Here is a 19,414-nt window from a genome sequence, read left to right as displayed (position 1 = left end):
CCAATGGTTAAGAAGAATCCGAAACTGTCCATCAATGAACATCCGAGAAATAGATTCTACGGTAAGTGAAAAATCCTATTTTTTAGCACTGATCACTATATTATTGTCAAAAGTGTCAGTGATAGAATGTCCGCTGTATTATCGCAGTCCCGCTATAAGTCGCTGATCATCGCCATTACTAGTATAAAAAATAAAATTAGTAAAAATTCCAGTATATAGTTTGGTTTGCGCAAAAGTTATAGGTTCTACAATCAATATATGCTTATTGGGTTTCTTTTTCTTCTTTGTTTACCAAAAATATGGTATTTGTCTACGAGGGAAATTCTCACTTTGTACAGATTTCCTCCCACTTTGTTGGTCAGCGTTATGGGAAATAGCAAAAAAACACAACTGAAAGGGGTTTTTGCTACTTTTATTCATCCAAATTGAAAAGTTCAGATAGTTTGTTTTTCCTTCCTCAACTATGTTATGTTAGTGTTGCTATATAACTTGTATTTAGCTAACAGATATTTATTTTATTTTGAAGGTACCCCAATGTAGTTATCTTGACAACTTCAAACATAACTGAGAAAATTGACATGGCTTTTGTTGACAGAGCAGATATAAAGCAGTACATTGGGCCACCATCCAAAGCTGGTATTTTCAATATTTATGTGTCCTGTATAGAGGAACTCATGAAGGTTAAGATTTCTGATTTTTCTGTATTTCGACCTACTAAAATTTAAACATAGCTTGTAAATAAAATTCACAGTACTGAAATATTTATTTTTCTGTTTTAATTAGTGTCAGATAATTTATCCCAGACAGCAGCTACTTACTCTGAGAGATCTGGAAATGATTGGCTATTTGGAAAACAATGTATCCAAACTAAGTTTGGTATTGAATGATATTTCCAGGTAAGTTTTACTGCCTCACTATTAGTTTACATCAGTGTATTAACTGTACAGGTGTTTGTGCACGTTATGTATTCAAGGCACGATTCACCTAGCTATATTGGTGATTTACCATAAAGACCGTTCTATTCAGCAGTATGAGCCGGAGACCTAAATATACCAAGCACATGGCTTAAAGTAATGATTATTACATGCATTATATCTGTGAATTAGGCTTATAGAAATTTTGTTTTTTAAGTCTGTTTAACACTTGCGTAATGTTACACAATATATCAAGGGAAGCAGCACTCTCTCAATGTATTCACATTGACTAGATAGATAAAGTGAAATGCACTAACCTCTATACCTGCTCAGAGTGTATACACAAACAATTTATATATTGCTGAGATAAATAAATGAAAATTAAAATAAATAATTACCAAAAAAGTGCTTATCCTATTTCAATATCAAAACAATGAGGCTCACACAATACTCAGCCCTCTAACAATAAGATCCTGCCACAGCGCCTCGGCTAAAAATCATTAAGGTAATTCCACCTCTAAAAACATATTAAATAAGAAATGCAAGCCAGCAATAACTAATAGATATTCAACAAATGGTCAGGTCTCCTACAAACAAGACATGCGGCGCATATAATCACAGTCCCACATGTGTAGAGTGAAAGATGAAGTGTCACACAGTTCACGATAAATCATCCACTTAGAGACAAGGAATGTGCCGTCCACCACACCACAAGTGCAGATATCATCGCTCCCAATGGTAATGAACTCACCAGACAGCTGATAAACAGCGCTTAACACCTTATATCACTCTGCAGGCAGTTTAGTAGATGTCCATGGGTGGCCGCAACTCAGTATGAATCCATATGGGGGATAAAAGCAAAATGATCCATAGCGTAATATTGTTAAATACAACGTTTATTAAATGAAAATAAAAAGGATCCACTCACATTTTTAATGCGGTAAAAACGCCTTTAAAAGCATAAGCACGCATGAAGGGGGCTAGGGATCAATCTATGATCAGCCTCCAGTCCTGCCCGCCCCGGAGACCAGCGTCACGTCCGGATAGACGTCTGATGCGGGTACACTCTCCTTGTTGCCGTGCAGCCTACGTCCCGACATGTTTCGTTTTACAACTTATGCCCCGTACACACGTGCAGATTATCTGAAGACTTTTGTCTTCAGATTTACCTTTTCTATGTAGTGCAAGGGCCTGCCGGATTGCATACAAATTGAAAGTGTTTAGGTTTGACCTCATATTATATGGTTTTGGTAAATCCACAGACAAAAGTCTTCAGATAATCTGCACGTGTGTACGGGGCATTAGTCATGGGATCCATCATGTCATGGATCCCATGACTAAGTTGTAAAATACACTGTGTTTTCTCTATCGCTCATTGACAGACGTAGTCTTCTTGATTCTCAAGAGCTGGGTTATGTTGTCTCCGCAGGAGTAGGACTAGGCAGAAAGACAAAACGTTCTGGCTCCACCTTAGGGGCAGTCCCTGAGGGTATATCCTCCCTCTCTCTGCTACAGGGAATCAGTTTTTTTCTGTCTAGTCAGGAGTAAGGACCTAAATTCCTTGCTGGGATCTTTTGGTCCTGGCAAGACTTTTTTCTTTAGAAAAAGACTTTTTAGGTAGTTTTTCTCCAGTGTTTTTCCTGTGAGATCTTCAAGCAATACGCCGGACTGGGCGACACTTGTGGTCACCCCAGCCGGCCTACGAGCGCGCGCAGACCATTGCATTGCGCTTGGTCGGCCGCGACACATTCAAGTAAGTATGCGGGGCCGGGCGACGGGCTGGATGTTGAGATCCAGTGGTCACCCCGGTTTCTGCCTACGAGCGCGTGCAGACCAGAGCTCCGCGCTGGGCGGCCGCGACGGAGTCCCAGTGGAGGGACTGACCTTGCGAGTTAATAGTCTCGCTTGGACGCCAGGAACCAGAGAGTCAAGGCGTCCGGAGTGGTCCACAACCCCCCACCCCGGTGGAGAGGGTATTGTGAAGAGAGGGTGCCTGTCGGTTTGGTATGGTGAGTAAACGTTCCCTTTTTTCTTTCCTCGTTATGAGGCAGTATGAATTATGGGCCCCTCCATACATGGTCAGTATATATCTGATACTAAAAAGTCCCCCTTGTAAATACAGTATGTGTTTGTGGGAAGTGGACTTGGTTTGAGAGCTAACACTCTACCCAGCAGACTGTAACATTACAGCAGACATAGGAGGTATAATCCTACCTTATTTGTAGTGTATCTCCTGTAGATCCATATATCGCCACTTAGCAGAGATGCAGGTGGATGTGCTGGGAAAACGATTTCGGCGGTCCGCCGCCATTTTGCCGTAGACCAAGTGCATGTATGTCCTCAGGTCACGCCGGCCGCCATGTTTTTGGAGTCTTATGTCTCTTCTATGGGGGCGGCCATGTTTCATGAGCCCAGCTACCTCGTGGAGAGCTGGGAACGCCGGAAGGCGTACACAGGGGGCGGAGCCACGTCCTTCTACCCGGGAAAAAGCAACAGCTCCTTCCAGTCTGTAAAAGACAGACGCTGACTGCAGTTGGTTGGAAACTTCACTGCATCGGTTGGTGAGCCTTGGGGGTCCCTCTCTATCTCTGTGGGGATCGAGAAGCAGGTACTCTGAGGGGCGCTATTGCGCTAGGGGGAGACACACAAAAAAAAAAAAAAAAGTTTTTTTGTTTTTGCTGGCAAAGGTGTCCTGAATTAACATGGACCCTGCCACTCATGTATCTCCTCCGGATCCCCTCGAGGGGTCTGCAGGATCCTCCAGCACCCCACTGACGATTGAATCATTGTCAGCTATTATGGAAACTTTTGTGTCCCGGGTGGAAGTGGCTTGTCAGGGACAGGGCGCAAGAAAGCGACCCCCGCCTAACCCCTTATTATCTGAAACCTCGGATTCAGACTCTGAGCCTATTTCTGCAGTTGCAGGTACTTCATCTGGGATTGGTGTCTCGGGTACTGTCTCTTCAGACAGCGAGGAGGATGTTTCGGCATCAGCCATAGCCAGAGAGGAAGCGTTGGTAAACGCACTCATTGTATCTGTTCAAGAAACCTTAAGATTACAGGGTATTCCATCGGCAATAGCTGAAACTGAAATCCCTTTTGGGACTAAAAAACGCATCAAAGTGGCGAAGGTTTTTCCATTGCCCAAATGTTTTGGCAATCCAATCGAAGAAGAATGGCGTCTGCCAAAACGCACTTTTACTATTTCTAAACGCATTAACAGGCGTTATCCGTTTGAGGAAACCCTCATTAAGAAATGGACAGAACCACCTGTGGTGGATTCACCAATTGCTAGATTGACTAAAGCCACGGTTATTCCTCTAGAAGACGCTCCGTCTTTTAAAGATCCAGTGGATCGCAAGATAGAAGCTATGTCTCGCACCATGTTTTCCTTGATTGGATCAGCTTTCAGACCTATAATAGCTATTGGTCTGGTTTCGCAGGCTGTAACTGAATGGACCAAGTGGTTACGCCGGGACTTAGAAGAGGTCCCTCAGGCGGTATCAGATTTGTTGGAACAAATGATACAGGGGTTACAGTTTGTGTGTGATGCGGCGTTAGACGCCACTCCATTATTGGCGCGAGCATCAGTCTCAGCAGTGGTTCTCAGGCGTACACTGTGGCTAAAAGGTTGGTTAGCCGACCAAGGTTTCAAAAAAGCATTGGCTAATATCCCCTTTTTAGGAGAGCGTCTATTTGGAGCCAACTTAGATGAGATCATTAAGGATCTCACGGGTGGAAAGAGCACCTTTTTACCGCAAAATTTTAAAGGTAAAGGAACTCGTCAAAGACGAGGTCCTTCTTTTTCTGCTCACAAGAGGTTTTTTCGTCCCGCGGGTGAAAAAATTAAGTCCTCCAAAGCTCCTTCAGGAGGCGTCAGGGGTCGTTGGTCGGGCAAGCAAAAGCCCGCCCCCTCCAGACCTGAAGATAAACCGTCCAAAGCCTGAAGGTGCGCCCCCACCCATAACTGGGGTGGGGGGACGTCTTCGCCGGTTCCCGGATCCATGGCTTTCCAGAATCCCAGACAAGTGGGTTTGCGAAGTCATAAGGTCAGGGTACAAGATCGAGTTTCGATCTCTCCCACCGGCGCGATTCTTCCCTTCCAATATTCGACTATCCCCGGATCGTTTAGAAGATCTGCGGAGAGCAGTCACAGATTTACTACAACAAGGAGTGGTAGTCCATGTTCCTTGGACAGAACGGTTTCAAGGGTTTTATTCAAACCTATTTACAATACCCAGGAAAGAGGGCAAAGTGCGTCCAATTCTGGACTTAAGGGCACTCAATTCTTTTGTCAACATAAGAAGATTCAGAATGGAGTCCATTCGCACAGTAGCAGCCTTCTTGCATCCAGGGGATGTCCTAGCGTCCATAGACATCAAGGACGCATATCTTCACATTCCCATTTTCGCAGGACCTCAGCGGTTTCTACGCTTTTCCGTAGAAGAGAACCACTATCAGTTTGTGGCGTTACCTTTCGGTCTCGCCACGGCTCCGCGGGTCTTCACGAAAGTGTTGGCCCCAATGTTGGCACTTCTGCGCCAAAGAGGCATATCGATTCTTGGTTACCTAGACGATCTTCTGCTTCATGCAGAGTCTCCTCAGACCTTGCTACAAAACATAGAAATTACTATGATTTCTTTACAGGAATTCGGGTGGCTGGTGAACCAGCAAAAGTCATTTCTGGTTCCCACCCAGAGGCTCGAATATCTGGGTCTAATTCTAGACACAGTCAGGACAAGAGTTTTCCTTCCGGTAGGGAAACTCCGAAAGATTCAATCAGCAGTCCAGTTGTTACTGTCCAACAGCTGGTCTTCCCTTCGGACTTGCATGAGGGTTCTGGGGTTGATGGTGGCTTCCTTCGAAGCAGTCCCATTTGCCCAGTCCCATACCCGAATTCTTCAGCAAGAGATTCTTCTCAGATGGAATCGGAATCCGGAATCCCTGGACAATCAGATCCGATTGAGCAAACAGACCAGAGAGTCTCTGGTCTGGTGGCTTCGGTCTCCGATGCTCAGCCAGGGAAAGTCATTTCTGCCAATATATTGGACGATAGTGACCACGGATGCCAGTCTATCCGGATGGGGAGGAATTCTCGGTCACTTATCTGTCCAGGGACTTTGGTCCCCGGAAGAATCCAGGTTACCGATAAATGTATTGGAACTGAGAGCGATCAGACTTTGTCTGATTCACTGGACCGAGCAGCTCCAGGGCAGCCCGGTTCGGATCCAGTCGGACAATGCCACGGCCGTGGCTTATGTCAATCACCAGGGGGGCACCAAGAGTGCCCGAGCGGCCAAAGAAGTGGCTTGCATTCTTCGCTGGGCAGAACGATTTGTTCCAGCGATCTATGCGGTGTTCATTCCGGGGGTGGAAAATTGGCAGGCAGATTATCTCAGCCATCAGACTCTGGATCAGGGGGAATGGTCTCTCCATCCAGACGTTTTCCACCAGTTCTGCCTACGGTGGGGCACCCCGGATGTGGATCTGTTGGCATCACGATTCAACAGGAAAGTTCAGAGATTCGTGGCTCGCTCCCGCGATCCTCTAGCAGAGACCGCAGACGCACTGATCGCCCCGTGGGGGCAATACCAGCTAATGTATGCCTTCCCTCCTCTCGCGTTACTGCCAAGACTTCTTCGCAGGATAGAGGAGGAAGGAATTCCAGTAATTCTGGTAGCTCCGGACTGGCCTCGTCGAGCTTGGTACGCCGACGTGGTCAGACTGGTGGCGGACGTCCCGTGGAGACTTCCTCTCAGGGAGGACCTACTGTCTCAGGGACCGATCTTCCATCCTGCTTTACGATCGCTGGCTTTAACGGCCTGGCTATTGAGACCCAGGTGCTGAAGGACAAAGGTTTGTCAGCTTCAGTTATTCCTACTCTAGTTGAAGCAAGGAAAGCGACTTCCAGAAAGATTTATCATCGTACATGGAAGTCCTACATTGCATGGTGTGAACCTCTGGGGTTCCGTCCACGGTCTTATTCGATTAGTCGAATATTAGCTTTTCTGCAACAAGGGGTTGAGCAGAAACTGGCCTTGAGTACTATCAAGGGTCAGGTCTCAGCATTAGCCATCTTCTTTCAGAAGCCTTTGGCTACTCATTCCTTGGTGCGGAATTTCGTCCAGGGGGTGCGACATCTGGCTCCGCCAGTGCGCGCGCCGTTACCACCCTGGGATCTTAATTTAGTGTTGTCGGTTCTTCAGAAACCTCCCTTTGAAGATATTAGGGAGATTCCTCTACCTACGTTGTCCCAGAAGGTGGCCTTCTTGGTGGCTATTACTTCTGCACGCAGGGTGTCAGAACTGGCCGCATTATCTTGTCGTTCACCATATCTGGTGGTTCATAGAGATAAGGTGGTTCTTCGTCCGAATCCATCCTTCCTACCAAAAGTGGTTTCAGAATTTCATCTGAATGAAGAAATTGTGTTACCTTCCCTGTGTCCTAAGCCCAGTCATCCTCGGGAGTTTGCTTTACACTCCTTGGATGTGGTCCGGGCGATCAGGGTATACTTGAAAACGACAGACTCGTTTCGCAAGACGGATTCACTTTTTGTGATCCCGGATGGACCCAAAAAGGGGTTGCCTGCATCTGCCGCGACCATTTCCAGATGGATCAGACAGACGGTAGTACAGGCTTATTCTATTAAGGGTCGGGAGCCCCCGTTCCCTGTTAAGGCGCACTCCACTCGGGCGCTTAGTGCGTCATGGGCCTTTCACCATCAGGCGTCAGTGGTCCAGGTGTGCAAGGCGGCTACCTGGTCGTCGGTGCATACCTTTACAAAACATTATAAAGTTGATGTAATGGCATCATCTGATGCCGTGTTTGGCCGCAAGGTTTTGCAGGCCGCCATTTGAGGAGACCAGTGGTCTGCCTCGAGGGTTTTTTTCCGTTGGAAATTTTTCTTTTGAGTCTCATTCTTTGTTTATAATGAGCCTTTAAAACTTCTAGTTTTGCACCGGTTGGGCCTTCTAGATTGGATTTGATTTTGTCAATCCCACCCCTCATTTGTGGCACTGCTTCTGGATGTCCCAGCTCTTGAGAATCAAGAAGACTACGTCTGTCAATGAGCGATAGAGAAAAATGGATTTTTCTAAGATCTTACCGTAAAATCCTTTTCTCTTAAGCTCATTGACAGACGTAGTACCCGCCCCTCTATCATTGAGTTGGGTTGGGTTAAATTCTCTGTTACTGCTTTAGAACAGAACTGATTCCCTGTAGCAGAGAGAGGGAGGATATACCCTCAGGGACTGCCCCTAAGGTGGAGCCAGAACGTTTTGTCTTTCTGCCTAGTCCTACTCCTGCGGAGACAACATAACCCAGCTCTTAAGAATCAAGAAGACTACGTCTGTCAATGAGCTTAAGAGAAAAGGATTTTACGGTAAGATCTTACAAAAATCCATTTTTTTGTGAATGTTTGCACATTTTTAGGCACTCCCATTGAAGTCAGTTGGGGTCAAAAACACGTGACTCTACATTTAGGTGTCAACAGGCACAATTGTAAACCAGGGGATTTTGGATGAGTGTTTTGGAGCTTCAAACCATAAAACACTCAGGTGTGAATGAAACCTAAGGCTTTTAACATAATTTGTGTTGATGCACTCGTAATGTATTTAACAGATTTATAATAGAGGTTCAATCAGGCTTTAAGGATAAAAATGCTTGGAAGGATATTTATCTATCTTAATTGTACAGTACAGGACACAGGCTAAATATTTGTAGACTCTGAGTTATAGATTAATACCTTTAGATGATTGCACTGGCAAGCTTTTAAGGACATTTCCCTTGGGCGTCCCCCCCCCCCCCCCCTATACTCCTACTCCAATTTTTTTTGCTATTGTTCAAAAGTAATGAACCTCTTCTCCCTAATGGGGGAATCACTTAGCTTAAATATTTCATTATTTTCCTCTGTGGTTTCTTTAATCAACTCTATACTGTCTTCTAATACAACAGTAGAAGTGGTGCAGCCTTGGCAAAGACTTTGGGAATTGTATACAGAACCCATACTGTGGGGATATCCTGCAATGTTGCTTCGGTCACATGGACGCTCACCTTAGCACTGTGGTGCAACACATGTAGCTAACTGCAGGGTGCAATACAGGTCCAAAACCATGGTAGGTCCATTGCTATGGAACTGAGACCCTGAAGACCTCTTGGGGGATATGTCCAACATGATGGGCAAAGCCTATACCCTACACAGGGATCAGTGACATTGCAAGGTAAGACAGGGTCACCTGTGTGTTTTCTTAGTGCAAATATACATTTAAAGTGCATCAAACCTAAAACTCTCTGTACGGCCTTTCAAAGTCAAACTTTTTTAAAGCTTATCTGGAGGGAAGTGACACCCCCCCAACCCCACCCCCCCTCTTAACACAGGAACATAGCTGATACTGTCAATCAGCTGGAGCTCCCTCCCCTTTCATCTTTTTCCTCTTGATGTCAGAAAAACTGAGATACTACACACTATAGAGGGATATGCTTTGTTCTAATTTCATGTCTGAGGTTTACAACCACTTTCAGTAAACTTGTCACTTGCTTGAATAATTCTAATTAAAAGCTAATCTTGGCCCCACCTCATAAGCTACGTTGTTGGTTTTGGATACCAGCAGGCAGACAGTGGAGGGGTGGAACCAAGCTTGCCTTTCACAAGAAAATGTATTCATTGCATTCATTTTCAGGTTTGTATCTGGATCTCCTGTTAGTTTTAACATGTTTTTTTCTAAAAGTAACCTCTGTGTATGTAAAGTTTGATTATATGGTAAATATTCTACAGTAATTATCAATTAAACTACGCAACAAAATATTTTTTTTTATTGTTTCAGAAAAAGTGAAGGTCTAAGTGGCAGAGTTCTGAGAAAAATTCCCTTTCTGGCACATGCACTTTTCATACAAGTAAGTAGTAAGCACAATGAGGAGAATTTATCAAACAACTTACCAGTAGCATCTGGTGCCTATTTGGTGCAAACCTGTTTCTTTCTTCTTTAGCAGAGGATCTGAAATATATCCTAATCATACATTATTGGACACATAAATAGACAGGAACATGGAACTATGCAGCTGCCTTTAGAGGGCTGGACAATTTCAAACAAGTATGCCCCTCCTACTTCCAGCATGCAAATTATTGCTAGTCTCCATAAGAGAATGGATGTCTTATCTCTGCTGTGAGAGAAGCAAACCATTACTTTTTTTTTCTACTAGCAAGATTTTTGAGTTCATGCAAAGCCTCTGGGGCTCCACTTCTGGATCGACTGATCTTAAGCATTTCCCTGGAAGCTGTACCTGGAATCTGCTGGGAAGAAGTTGCGGGGCTGGCCTGTATTGTGTTCCTTTATGCACTGGAATCTGTTAGGCCCTCTCCTAGCCACCCTTGGTGCAATACGATGAGTTAGCTGCAGAGTGCTTTAAAGGCCCAGAGATGTGGTCCACCTATCTGGGGAAACCCTGTTCCTGAAGTTTTCTTAGGGTGTATACCTACCAGGAAGATACTACCTATTTACCCAGTGAGGATCGCAGGAGTCTAACGATCAATACTGCAATGTCATGTTTGACTGATCCAAGTTCCCCAAGGGGTTAAAAATCTTAGCTCCATCTACAACACTTCATTGTCGCAAGTGTGATGATGGGAGAGCTAACATTTTTGGTGTCAGTTTCTAGCCCCACTGCCCAGACACTCCAATTTTAGCCTGCACTGAGTCTCCTCCCCTGTTTAATTTGGATCTTTGTCCCAAAGACTGATTTGCCGTTCTGTTTTTTTCGGTTACTGGCTTTGATGGTTTTGCTGTTGAAACTCAGGTTCTGAGGGACTACATATAATGAGCACAAAGGGAGGAAGTAAGGTGAAACTATCTTTGAGATTGCTTACTTCCTTTGTTTGCATTGAATTTATGTGACTTCATTTTTCTATTGTAAGTTAGTAAAAAGACTAAGATTTTCTGTTTGGTTATATTGTTTTTAATGGTTGCAAGCTTGATATCACAGCTGATTGTTGGGAGGAGATTTCTTATCCAATTTTCTAGAGATTAGTAAAAATGGTTAATGACAGTTCACCAGTTGCTATGTGTAAGGCTTAACAGCTGCAACACATTAGTGTCTTTGTTACGTCAGATACAGTGCCTTGAAAAAGTGTTCTTACCCCTTGAAATTTTCCACATTTTGTCATGTTACAAGCAAAAGCGTAGTTGTATTTTCTCTGTCGCTCATTGACAGACGTAGTCCTCGTTGATTACTAACAACTCGGGTTATGCTGCCCTCTACAGGAGTAGGACTAGACAGGAAAGAAAACATTCTGGCCACACCTTAGGGGCAGTCCCAGAGGGTATATCCTCTCTCTCTCTGCTACAGCAAATCAGTTTTTTTCTGTCTAGTTAAGAGTAAGGACCTAGAGGCCTTGCTAGGATCTTCGGTCCTGGCAGGATTTTTTTTTTTCTTAGAAAGATTTTTTAGACAGCTTTTTTCTCCAGTGTTCCTGCGAGATCTTCAAGCAAGAAAGCTGGAACTGGGCGACGGGCTGGATGTTGAGATCCAGTGGTCACCCCAGTTCAGCCTACGAGCGCGTGCAGGCCATGGCTCCGCGCTGGGTCGGCCGCGACATAGTCCCACTGGACAGGGACTGACCCTGCGAGTTAAACGTCTCGCTTAAACGCCAATGACCATGAGTCACGGCGTCCGTATTGGTCGACAGCCCTCCCACCCCGGTGGAGAGGGGTACTGTCAGGAGTTGGCGCCCGCCTGGTTCCGGTATGGTGAGTAGTATGTTCCCCCTTTTCCCCCTGACGGGTTTGTGGTGAACGCGGGCCCCTCTCTGAAATGGTAAGGATGGGTCTCCCCTCTATCCTATAACATGTCACAGATCCCCCTATTTGAGTGTGATTTTTGTGAACAAAAAACCAGGAGGCTTGGTTTGGTAGCTGACAATCTAATGGCATTTCAAAACTGTAAAGATGACTGAAGTCAGTGGCAGTACTAGAATATTACTGTGGTAGCATAAGGTATCCTACCTGTCAGAGGTGTTCACAGGGCGATGTCTATGCATGTATAACTGCAGTCCAGATCGCATTCCTCCAGCAAGGGCAGGCTGCCTTCCGACGGCCCACGGACCGCATGCGGCCCGCCAGGGTCCGGTACCGCCGGCCAGGCTGATCACCATTAGGGTGAAGGTTTGTGGGGCCGAGATACTCCCGCAGGCCGCCAGACACGCCGTTATCCTGTACAGGCCGCCGCCATTGTCTGGCAGATCGCACGAGGCCGCCATATTGGCGTAGCCTCGTGTCTCCAGCATGGGGGCGGCCATGTTTAAGGGGGCCAAAACACCTCGTGGAGCTAGGGGAGGTGCCGGAAGGCGTGCAAAGGGGCGGAGCCGCCTCCTTTTTACCCGGGAAGCCAGCCAAAGACTTCCTGTCTGTTATAGACAGTGCTGAAACAAGTTGCATTTGAAACTCTGAGCATCAAGTGGTGAGCCTTGGGGTCTATCTCTCTCTCTCGCTCTGCAGGGGTCCCTAAGCAGGTAACACTGAGGGGCATTGTGGCGCTGGGGGTCTGAAAAAAAAAAAAAAAAGGTTTTATTTTTTTTTGCCAATTGATATTTTTCCGGGTAGTGTCTGGAATTATCATGGACCCTGCCACACAGGTACCCCCACCTGTTTCCCTCGAGGTGGCCGCGGGACCCGCCAGTGCACAGAGTATGGATGCATTTACAGCAGTTTTGGAGTCTTTGGTGGCTCGGGTGGAGACGGCCTGTCAGGAACGGGGGTCAAGAAAGCGACCCCCGCCTACCCCTATATCATCTGATACTTCAGATTCAGATTCTGAGATGGTCATTGCAGCTGCAAGTCCCTCTGCAGGGGCTGTTGTCTCAGGTAAAGTTCCCTCAGACGGTGAGGAGGACGTTCTTGCTTCCGCCATAGCACAAGAAGCATTGGTGGACGCACTAGTTGTGGCGGTTCGGGAAACCTTAAGACTTGAGGTTTTACCGGCAGAGGCAACTGAAATGGAAATTCCCTTTGGTACTAGCAAACCTACCAAGACGGTGAAGGTTTTTCCTTTACCCAAATGTTTTGGTGATAAGATTAAAGAGGAATGGGATCATTCAAAGCATACCTTTACTATTTCCAAGCGCATTGCTAGATGCTATCCGTTTGAGGAATCCCTCATTAAGAAATGGACGGTACCACCAGTGGTGGATCCACCTATTTCCAGACTGAATAAAGCCACGGTTATTCCGGTGGAGGACGCTTCGTCCTTTAAGGATTCGGTGGATCGGAAGATAGAAGCGGAGTCCCGCACTATCTTTTCCCTGATAGGGTCAGCCTTTAGACCAGTAATTGTCATTGGTCTAGTTTCTCAGACATTAACGGAATGGGCGAGATTGGTGCGCCAGGACCTGAAGGGGAAAGGTATCCCCCAGGCAACATCTGATTTGATGGAACAGATTATACAAGGACTACAGTTTGTCTGTGACGCAGCCTTGGATGCCACCCCCCTATTAGGGCATGCATCTATGTCAGCGATAATCCTCAGACGTGTGCTGTGGTTAAAATGCTGGTCAGCGGACCTAGGTTCCAAAAAGACCTTGGCGAATCTCCCCTTTCAGGGGAATCGCCTATTTGGGGCCACCCTAGATGAGATCATTAAGGATGTCACTGGGGGCAAAAGCACTTTTTTGCCACAGGCTGCTAAAGCTAAAGGACCTCGTAACAAGCGTGGACCTTTCTTTGCCGCTCATAAAGGGTTCGTTGGCTCTGCTGGAGCGAGCGGGAAAGGCAAAACCCCTCTAGGAGGGTTCAAGAAGCGCTGGTCGGACAAACAAAAAACCGACTCAGCCAAACCTGAAGCTAAGGCTTACACAGCCTGAAGGTGCGCCCCCACCCGGCTTGAGGGTGGGGGGACGTCTTCACCGGTATTTAGAGCACTAGATCGAGCATCGATCACTGCTACCGGTGCGATTCTTCCCTTCCAACATTTAAGTACTACAGGGAGCGGTAGTTACCGTTCCCTAAACAGATCATTTTCTTTACCTTTTCCAAAGATTAGTCTCAGTTCCCCACAGGAATCGGATCCGGTTGAGCAGACAGACCAAGGAGCCTCTAGCCGGGTGACTTCGGTCTCTAATGTTCAAACAGGAGAAATCATCACTCCTGATAGGAATTAGGTGTCTGATAAATGTGTGGGAACAGAGAACGATCAGACTTTGTCGGATTGCCTGGGCCAGGTAGCTCTAGGGCAGCCTGGTTCGAATCCAGTCAGACAATATCAGGGTGATGACTTAAGTCGATCACCAAGGATTTCACCATCTGTGTCTTTTTCAGAGCATCCCGGAGGCGCGGAGATTGGTAACGCGCGCCCACGATCCTCCAGCAGGCGCAGCAGACGCGCTGAACGGCCTGTTAAGGCAGTGTCAGCTATTAGAGGTATTCCCTCCCCTCAGATTGCTACTGAGATTTCTCCGCAGGATGGAGATGGAGGGAACTCCAGTTATCCTGGAAATTCTAGGCTAGCCTCGTCAAGCCGGTCAGGCCGACTTGGACATGCTAGTCGCGAACGCTCCTTGGAGACTTCCTCTCAGGGAGGGTCTGCGGTCTCAAGGACCGATCTTCCATTGTGCTTTACAGTCGCTGGTTTTAATGGCTTGGCCATTGAGACCCAGGTACTGAAGGACAGAGGGTTGTCAGCTTCAGTTATTCCTACTCTAATTAAGGCAAGGAAAGCGACTTCCAGCAAGGTCTATTATCGCACATGGAAGACTTATATCGCGTGGTGTGAATCTTTGGGATTTCCTCCACGTACCTATTCGGTGACCCGGATCTTGGCTTTTCTGCAAAAGGGGGTTGAGCAGAAACTTTCCTTGAGCACCATCAAGGGTCAGGTTTCAGCATTAGCAATCTTCTTTCAGAAGCCCTTGGCGACTCATTCCTTGGTGCGGAATTTCATTCAGGGGGTGCGGCACCTGGCTCCACCAGTCCGCGCGCCCTTACCGCCCTGGGATCTTAATTTGGTTTTGTCGGTTCTTCAGAAACCTCCCTTTGAAAACATCAGGGAGATTCCCTTGCTTACTTTATCCCAGAAGGTGGCCTTCTTGGTGGCTATCACTTCTGCACGCAGGGTGTCAGAACTGGCTGCATTATCATGCCAGTCCCCATATTTAGTGGTTCATAGGGATAAGGTAGTTCTTCATCCAAAGCCATCCTTTCTTCCAAAGGTGGTTTCAGACTTTCATCTGAATGAAGATATTGTGCTACCTTCCTTGTGTCCTCAGCCCAATCATCATCGGGAACATGCGTTGCATTCCTTGGATGTGGTTCGGGCAATCAGGGTATACCTGAAGGCTACGGAATCGTTCCGTAAGACGGATTCACTTTTTGTGATCACGGATGGCCCCAGAAAGGGGTTGCCTGCATCTGCCGCGACTATCTCCAAATGGATTAGACAGACGGTGGTACAGGCTTATTCTATTAAGGGTCGGAATCCTCTGTTCCCTGTTAAGGCGCACTCCACTCGAGCGCTCAGTACTTCCTGGGCCTACCGCCATCAGGCGTCAGTGGTCCAGGTGTGTAAGGCGGCCACCTGGTCGTCGGTACATACCTTTACAAAATGTTATAAAATTGATGTGATGGCATCGGCGGATGCCTCATTTGGCCGCAAGGTTTTACAGGCCCCTCATTTGTGGTACTGCTTTGGGATGTCCCGAGTTGTTAGTAATCAACGAGGACTACGTCTGTCAATGAGCGACAGAGAAAAATGGATTTTTGTAAAATCTTACCGTAAAATCCTTTTCTCTTAAGCTCATTGACAGACGTAGTACCCGCCCCTCTGTTTTTGAGTTGGGTTGGGTTAAATTCTCTAAACACTGCTTTGTGACATAACTGATTTGCTGTAGCAGAGAGAGAGTGAGGATATACCCTCTGGGACTGCCCCTAAGGTGTGGCCAGAATGTTTTCTTTTCTGTCTAGTCCTACTCCTGTAGAGGGCAGCATAACCCGAGTTGTTAGTAATCAACGAGGACTACGTCTGTCAATGAGCTTAAGAGAAAAGGATTTTACGGTAAGATTTTACAAAAATCCATTTTTATTGAGATTTTATGTGATAGATCAAGTCAAAATTGCACATAATTGTGAAGTGAAAAGAAAATGATAAATGGTTTTCACAATTTTTTACAAATAAATATCTGAAAAGTGTGGAGTGCATTTGTGTCCAGCCCCCCTCAATCAATACTTTGTAGAACCACCTTTTGCTGCAATTACAGCTTTAAGTCTTTTAGGGTATGTTTCTACCAGCTTTGCACATCTTGAGAGTGACATTTTTGCCAATTCTTTGCAAAATACGATGTCAGATTGGACGAAGAGCTTCTGTGAACTGAATTTTAAAGTCTTGCCACAGATTCTCAATTGGATTTAGGGCTGGACTTTGACTGGGCCATTCTAACACATGAATATGCTTGGGTAAAAAAACATTCCATTGAAGCTCTGGATGTATGTTTAGGGTTGTTGTCCTGCTGGAAGATGAACCTCCGCTCCAGTCTCAAGTCTTTTGCAGACTCTTAACAGGTTTTCTTCTAAGATTGCCCTGTATTTGGCTCCATCCATCTTCCCATCAATTCTGACTTGCTTCCCTGTCCCTGCGGAAGAAAAGCATTCCTACATCATCATGCTGCCACCACCATGTTTCAAGGTGTGGATGGTGTGTTTGGAGTGATGTGTAGTGTTAGTTTTCCTGCCACTCATAGCGTTTTGCTTTTAGGCCTAAAGAGTTCAATTTTGGTCTCATCTGACCTGAGCACCTTCTTTCCACAAGTTTGCTGTGTCCCCCAGATGGCTTCTCGCACACTGCATATGGGACTTCTTATGGCTTTCTTTCAACAATGGAATTGGAAAGTAGAAGAGGAAGAAATTTTGGACATTATTGGCACCGGTATTAAAAAATATATTTTATTGAAAAAATCACAAAAAAGTATATTGAGACAGAGACATAAAAGAAATATACAAAAATTCACATATATTTTACATACAATAAAATCAGGCGGCAAAGCCTCAAAACCATGTGCAAATGTAATCGCACAACCTACTAGGTAGATAGAGTTGTAACAACAATCGCATATATCACAGAGTAACCTGTATTCATAAGGCGGCCATAGAGAGGGATGGTGACCGTCTCCAAAGGTCGTTTGTACAGTATGAGTGAACAGATGTTGAGTTAAATCCCAGTTGCCCTACATGTTTCGCTTAACATAGTAAGCTTCTTCTGGAGCACGTGGTATAAGCAAACATCTGTGTAATGACAAAACAATGATGGTAAACATCCTAATATGTACACATACAAATAGGCCTAAGCATATGCATAAAAGTTGTTATATAGCCATACATCTGGGTGAAGATGTCAACTGATCCAAACATATGATTACATTCTGAGGCTGGATTAAATGCCCTTGTCATATCACAGGGAGGGGAGGGGAGGGGGCAGGAAGGTGGAGATGGAAGGGACGGGAAAGCCTAGGTAGGGGAGGGAAAGGTATGGGGAAGGGAGGGAAGGAAAGGGAAAACAAAAGGGAGGGGGGGATGGAATGCAAGGGCAAGGAGGGAAAAGGGAAAGGGGGATAATTGGCCCTGAGTAGGAGGCGTGCGAGCCAGACCCATGGACCCGTGTGGAGACAAATGCAGGGACCAGGGCTGCATAGTTTGGTACAATAGGGTATTCTAGTAAAAATCACCACAACTACACATATTAACAGATATACATACCTGAAAGGAGGTTCAGGTTGTAGAACTTAATAGTAAGCTGAGCCAGGTAGGCTATAGAGAGTAACGAGGGGGTCGGTACGTTGTGGTTGGAGCAAATTACCTAATATATATGCCAAAAATAACATGGAGATTAGTACATAGTATAACCTAAGAATAGTGTGGTGAGTAGGGTGATCCAAACCAGCTAAGTATAAATGGGATTGAGGGAAAAGCCAAGACCATAGTTCATCACCCAGGGCATCACCTAGAGTGAGACTTGAAACAAAAATGCAAGAGAAGATAATATTCATGCAGGAGCTGATAAAACATGCCTTAGCCTCTAGGAGCATTTATCCATGTCTAGGGATAGAACCAGGCAATATAGCAGCATGCAGTACCATATTAAACAGTGAAGGTTAGATACATAGTAGGATTGTGAAAGTACCCAATGTTTAGCACCCCATTCCACACCAAAGTGTAGCAAAGCAAGAGATAGCACCTTGAAAGCTATAAAGGCTTGTTAAGGAGTCACTCACGTAAGTCCTGATGGGATTAAGGCCACCCTGTCATGGACATCCAATAACACATAATAATAATAGAGGGGCCAGGAGGAAAAAGTTCCCACGGCCTTCAAATCCAAACAAAGGAGGGCGAGGTGGGTACACCTCATATGCCTGAGACCTATAGATTATAGAGGTTGGTAAGTCTGCAGGTGGGAATAAGTAGTGACAGTTAATGGTGACCTGCTAGGGGTGGTGGACTTACCCTGGTAGGTTGGGCATAGATTTGCTCCAGGTCCGACGACCACACGTACACCCCCCCGGATGGAGATAACGCCATAACTAGAGCGTGTGGCACGCTCTATTTAGGCGCCGTGGTCCCGGATGATGCGTCATCCAGATGACGTCATCAACCCCGGCCGGTACTCCCCGCGCATGCGTGGGCCACGGGTGTCACCATGGTGACCCAGCGAGCAGCCAACAGCGTCATGGCGGGGGTGAGGAAGCCTCCGTGAGTCTCCGACTCACGGCGCTTCCTACTGTCCACGCCCAAAGGGGCGCCGATTGGCTGCCCGGCAGGTGGGCGTGGCTACCCGGCCGTGCATTGGCTCCAAAACAGTCCATAGGGATGGAACGCCCGCCCACACACAGCGCCACCCTGTGGGCAAGGGAAAGCGAGGTATGCAGGAATAGGTAGGACAAGCAGGATAAAGAGAAAAAGAAAAAACGGGGGAAAAAAAAAAAACCGAGGGAATCCTCACTCAAAAAACAACAAAACAATAATATATGTGAAGTGAACCGTTGATACAACTTGATTAAACGGAACACTTTCAGACATTAGTAGAATACAAGCTTATTGTCATATACAGTCATGTTTACAAGGTACATAAAATAGGTCGAGTGCCACCCCGACCAGGCGTTGGACCCGAGACGCCCCAGTAGGGGACAACCAGGGGCAAGCGCGTGGACAGACGGTGCAATCGATCAATACATAATGTCAAAACAAGTAAAAAACATGTAAAACCTGTTTATTATACTGTATGTATCATACAATAATTATGAGACTTAGGAAACTTGAACCAAACATAGACCAGAAGAGGAAAAGAGGGGGCTAGGGGAGAAGCAGAAAAGGGGGGGGGGGGAAGAAAAGGAGAGAAAGGGGACGGAAGAGTGGAAGGAGATCCCCCTAAAGGAGGAAGGAGGAGATGGGAAAAGAAGGGAGAAAGTGTGGGAGAACAGAAAAAAGAAAAGGAAAAAGGGGAGGGGGAGAAGGAGCCAAAGAAGAAACAAG

The 19,414-nt window shown here is 46.1% G+C and overlaps 1 protein-coding gene across 1 annotated transcript in view; it reads left to right on the top strand.

The window, feature by feature from the left end:
• TRIP13 (thyroid hormone receptor interactor 13) overlaps positions 1–19,414 on the top strand; it is a 168,443-nt gene that overhangs the window by 126,713 nt on the left and 22,316 nt on the right. The window contains exons 10-12 of the mRNA XM_082258830.1: positions 527–680; positions 784–896; positions 9,737–9,806. Of these exons, the coding sequence (XP_082114956.1) occupies positions 527–680; positions 784–896; positions 9,737–9,806 (337 nt within the window). The remainder of the gene's footprint in view (positions 1–526; positions 681–783; positions 897–9,736; positions 9,807–19,414) is intronic.

Source organism: Pelophylax lessonae, assembly GCF_965119305.1.
Source record: "Pelophylax lessonae genome assembly, chromosome: 5".
NCBI lineage: Eukaryota > Metazoa > Chordata > Amphibia > Anura > Ranidae > Pelophylax > Pelophylax lessonae.
The sequence above is the reverse complement of the archived record's forward strand: the minus strand, read 5'-3'. Positions and strand labels throughout refer to the sequence as shown.